At 35.7% G+C, this 5000-nt stretch overlaps 1 protein-coding gene across 1 annotated transcript in view; it reads right to left on the bottom strand.

The window, feature by feature from the left end:
- The window catches only part of LOC113804059 (uncharacterized), a 7694-nt gene that overhangs the window by 2045 nt on the left and 649 nt on the right, over positions 1-5000 (bottom strand). The window contains exons 2-3 of the mRNA XM_027354887.2: positions 178-979; positions 1-77 (exon numbers count right to left, since the gene is read on the bottom strand). The exon at positions 1-77 is cut by the window's left edge and continues 2045 nt beyond it. Coding sequence (XP_027210688.2) covers positions 1-77; positions 178-959 — 859 coding nt within the window. The 5' untranslated portion in view covers positions 960-979. The remainder of the gene's footprint in view (positions 78-177; positions 980-5000) is intronic.

The following is a 5000-nucleotide window of genomic DNA, read 5'->3' on the forward strand; positions in this document are numbered from 1 at the left end:
CAATAGCCAGAGACGATACTCGACAAATTTGAAGATCCAGCAGCACCACTTCAACTGGTAGCCCTTCTTCATTGTATCTGAATAAAAATAATATGAACAAATACACCTTGATTTTATTAGAATATGCACTGATAATTTTATTAGCACGTTTTTTTTTTCACGATATAAAAAACTAACCTGAACAAAATGTTGCTAGTGAAACAATCGCCGTGACAAATCACGTCAAATTTGCTTCTCTCCAGTTGCTCCTCGACAAACTCGCAGCCCCGAGAAGCCGTGTTCTTGAACCACCTGGACAGAGACTCGTATCCCATTACGGCTGCCAGTGCGGAAGTGCTGTTTTGTGTTCCTGCGAAGAGAGTCTGGAATTCCTTGCGTGCTTCGTCGGAGTAGTTGTGCCATTCCCATGTAAGGAATTTGTGTTTAGTAACCATGTCTTCTTCCTTTCTCTTGCGCAACAAGAAAGAGGCTGCATGCAACCTGGCCAATTCTTGAAGGACAAGCTTTGCATGTAAATAATCGATTCCCTTCTTACGGTCATAACGCCTGAAGCCTTTATGTCGTAAATCTTCCAGGAATAAGTAATCTTGATTTTCAGACACAGCGTTATGGCAACATCGCGGTACCCGCAGAGGAGTCAGTCCAGCTGCTAACAGTTCTGCGTTCAGCAAAGGGCAAATTTCGGTTAGAAATCTGGCCTCCTTTTCAAAGGTCATATTATCAAAGTAAGTGGGGGATCCTCCATCCCTCTTCCTTTTCAACTTCACGATGTAACTTACGTCATGAGTCTCTCCACCATGAGTGTACTCGACTTTGACGCTTGTAACGGCACTGGCGTAATTGTCGCCTTCCCCAAGAAAGTCCTCGGTGACCCAGGACACGAGGTGAGCGTCACTTCCCCTGTCTTCGTGCAAAGCCTTTGTCACGTTGGCCTCAGAGAGAGACGGGTACTTGCACATGATTCCGAAGTTCAGTGTGGCTGCGGAGGAAAAACGTCGCAGTAAGAAAAAGGAATGGCGCATTGTGCTTGAAAAGATATATACATATATATTTTGGGCTATACCCAAAAAAGAAAAAAAAAGATGAATTATCGAAATGAGTGGCAAATACTCTTCCCGTTGCACTGCATTTTCTTCAAGCGTTACGCGAGTTTACTGACCTTCCATAAATTACACCCAATATCATATTTACTTTCGTGATAAACATGACATTTTCCATTTCCTTTCACGTCTAACATCGGAAACTGATTGCGAAGGACTAAATATTAAAGTGTAACATTACAGTAAACGAATTAATTACTGCAGTTAGTCAATCAAAATATATACCCCACTTCAAGGGGCATTTCACTACCCAAAATAGCGTACGAGATTTCCGGGATTTCCGTAATCCCTAATGTTTACCTGGATTTCCGGATTTCCAGTCATATTTGTCAAGGATTTCCAGATTTCGAAGGATTTCCTATATTTTCACAGGCGTTTAAAAAATCATCAAATCATCGCAAATATTTTTAAAAACTAAATTGTTATCAGATGCTACATTACAGGTTCTACATTAAATGAACTACTTTACCACAAAACAGATTTTTCGTTTCCTCATAATCAGATAGGTTACCCTCGGGGTTAACTGAGTATCGTTTAAACCAACTCACTTCTAGAAATAGCCACAATTACATGGAAATTTCAGCATTTTAAAAGGGGCAATCCTGTTTCTGAAAAAAATACGGAATAGACATAGGGGATTAGGGTAAACACTGTTCTGTTATTCTATTGATATTTTTTTTCATTTTGAGAAAGGCCTGCTTTCCCAGTAGTACTGGTAGGTATTAAAAAATCTGTACACGCAGCAGGCCGATCAAATAGTTTAAAACATGGCACACAAGGTCACAAAGCATGTAGATACCAAACCGTGTCAGCGATTTCTGATAAATTCACCTGCCCGAGTTTTAAAAAGATTTGATAGTTAAGCAAGGCATTTCAGACATTAATATTCAATTGTATTTGCATTATTTAATATTAAAACTTTTTATCAAGAATTCGTAACACAATTTTGCAGTTCAGCCTTAAGAGCTCAATTATTTTTGTTACGGTGGTCGATTTCGTCTAGAATCTAGCATAGATCATTTCTGTTGTTATTAAATCAATTGAGTATACTTTTATGATATTCTGCGTTTTCCTCTACGTCTGATTGAGGTTGCGTCCATCAATCGCACTCCATAGCAGTTGAGGAAAAGCCTCAACATAACACTTCAGCTGCTCAGGTGTTTCTCGAAGTTGATAACACGTATTTATCGATTTTTAAGACATCTTTAGGGTAAAATTATTTCGTTCCTTGGTTTACGGATTTTATTTCTGAAAAGCTCTGACAGGCGGTCTCAAAATAAAAATAAAAATAATTGGGTATTTTAACTTTTTCTTTTCTTTTCTTTTTCTTTGGTTAGAAAAGTTTACTAATAACTGAAAACGGATTTCTAAGTAGGGGATTTCTGGATTTTTTTTCGGATTTCCAATGAAGAGTGTACGGGATTTCCCGATTTTTCGGATTTCTATTTAGGGTGTACAGTATTTCATGGATTTTTTTTCGGATTTCCATTTAGGGTGTACGGGATTTCCGGATTTTTTTCGGATTTCTTTTGAGGGTGTACGGAATTTCTAGAGTGAAATGCCCCTCCCCCTACTACAGTTGCGTTTTTTATATTCTGCTCATTCTTACGAACTCAAATGGTGATAAGATTAACTGATAAGGTCACTTAAAGGAAGATGATAACGTTTGAGTGTTATTTCTTTGGTTTCAACATTTTGTTCCTTCATAATACATATTGGTAACTACGATGATCAGAAAGCATGGGGATACCCTGATAGTATCATAAATGGTATTTTTTTAATGCAGTACTTATATAATAAAGCTCCCTATTAATTACAAAGCTTGCCAAAAATTCAGTGCCAAATATATTTTGCAAAGCTCGCACATTAGATGCATCAGTCCTCAAGGACTACTAAATACTGACAATAAATCAGTGCAGTGTACATTTGGTTCACAGTAATCTTCACATATCACATCTGTTTTTTATGTAACTTACAGTGGTATTTCCATGTATCTGCAACTCAAGATCTAACGTGTCCCAGATTCTCTTCAAATGTTACTTTTAGATTTTATTCCTGCTTAATCTTACTGACTGAGTTACACATTTATTATGTAGTCTCGTATTTCCGCCCACTTCTCTTGGAACAAAGGATTTGAATATATGCATCTTTCAGTTGATATATATGGATATGTCATAAAAAACGTAGGTTGTGTATACAATCTACATATTCATTGTATTTAAATATATACAAATTCTATAATACATAAAATTATAAGCATGTTCCAACGTTTAGCAGCACGTGAAAAGGACATAAAGTAATGTATTTTTTCCAATATAATTTTGTATTGTAGAGAGTCCTGAGTCCTGAAAACCATATAAACTGAGTAACATGTAGCAATGGTAAATTCTAACCACGAGATTTTTAAAACCTACTTTGGAATAGAAATGTATGCGTTATTATTATTATTCATCTAATAACTAGTTTCGAAAAAGCCTTAAGAATTATTCATAGAACAAAACATTTGTATCACCGATTTTGTAATATACATATATATAAATATATATATATATATATATATATATATATATATATATATATCAATAGTTTATTAATTTTATATAAAAACGAACAGTTCTACAAGTGCAACATATGATATTCCTTTTCGATATGAAGTGTTCATCGCCGTTAAATGATTCCTTGAATCATGTAATTCTGATGGAAATAGCCATCGGTTTTACTTACTTGTGTTGTTTACTTGAGAGTGTTCTGGTCCACTCAAAGATTATGATACACATCGCACTAGACCCAGTTACAGCAACCACGTTTCGGCCAACTTCAGTTCTGGCTACTCGGTTTTTCCCAGGATAACCGCGCGCTGAATTGCAAATGCTAACTAAACATCATATCATCGATCGGCGAGATCTATGCATTTGCAACTCTTACTGAGCATACTAAGCTATCTATAAGCATCCTAATTTCATTACAAATCTATCAGAAAGACGCAATTTTGTTCAACTGAAGAAGTTGAAATGCGCACAAACACACAAACACACGTGCACACACACACACACATATGATATATATATATATATATATATATATATATATATATATATATATATATATATATATATATATATATATGTATATGTATATGTATATATATATATATATATATATATATATATATATATATATATATATATATACACATCCGACCTATCTCTGGCTATCTTTTGATCTTTCCCGACCTGTCCCGGGAAAGGACAAGGATGAAAAACAGTTGTCTGATTATTGGTACAGGATACTTAGATCGTACTGGTTATCAAACGCTTTGACTGATCCTTCCCATCTAGACCCCTTATCTCGATTCGTCACAATGAACAATATCCAAGACACTTTATATCGGAACTAGAATGAAGATGTAAATTTCCCTACATCAGTCACCAAAAATGGTGGAATATATGATGTAACTGACGAGCTTCGTAATCGGACACGGTCTTTAATCCCATTTTCTACACCATATCTTCCTTTTCATCTATTATCTCCTTCATTTCGCCCATATTTAACCGATTTCCATACCTAACCTTTAACATTACAACTATTATTAGTAGTAACACATCTTCAACTAAAACAAACAAATTATTATTAAAGATGACTGTAGGTCGTGACACTCTTTCAAGTCTAGGAATAAATCACTCATCCGTGGTTTTAGCTAGGGATTATTGGTTAACATTCCAACAGCATTTTGACTTAGCTTTTCTATAGTCCTTCGCACGACCTCCGGAAGCAGAGTCAAAATCGCTTACTTTTAGGTGTCTAACACAAGAAGGATATGGACTGAACCACATACAATCCCATAGGTGTTCTTCAGCTTGAATTCCTTGATGATTTCCTCTATGCCCTGTCCATGAAGTT

Source organism: Penaeus vannamei, chromosome 22, assembly GCF_042767895.1.
Source record: "Penaeus vannamei isolate JL-2024 chromosome 22, ASM4276789v1, whole genome shotgun sequence".
Classification (NCBI taxonomy): domain Eukaryota; kingdom Metazoa; phylum Arthropoda; class Malacostraca; order Decapoda; family Penaeidae; genus Penaeus; species Penaeus vannamei.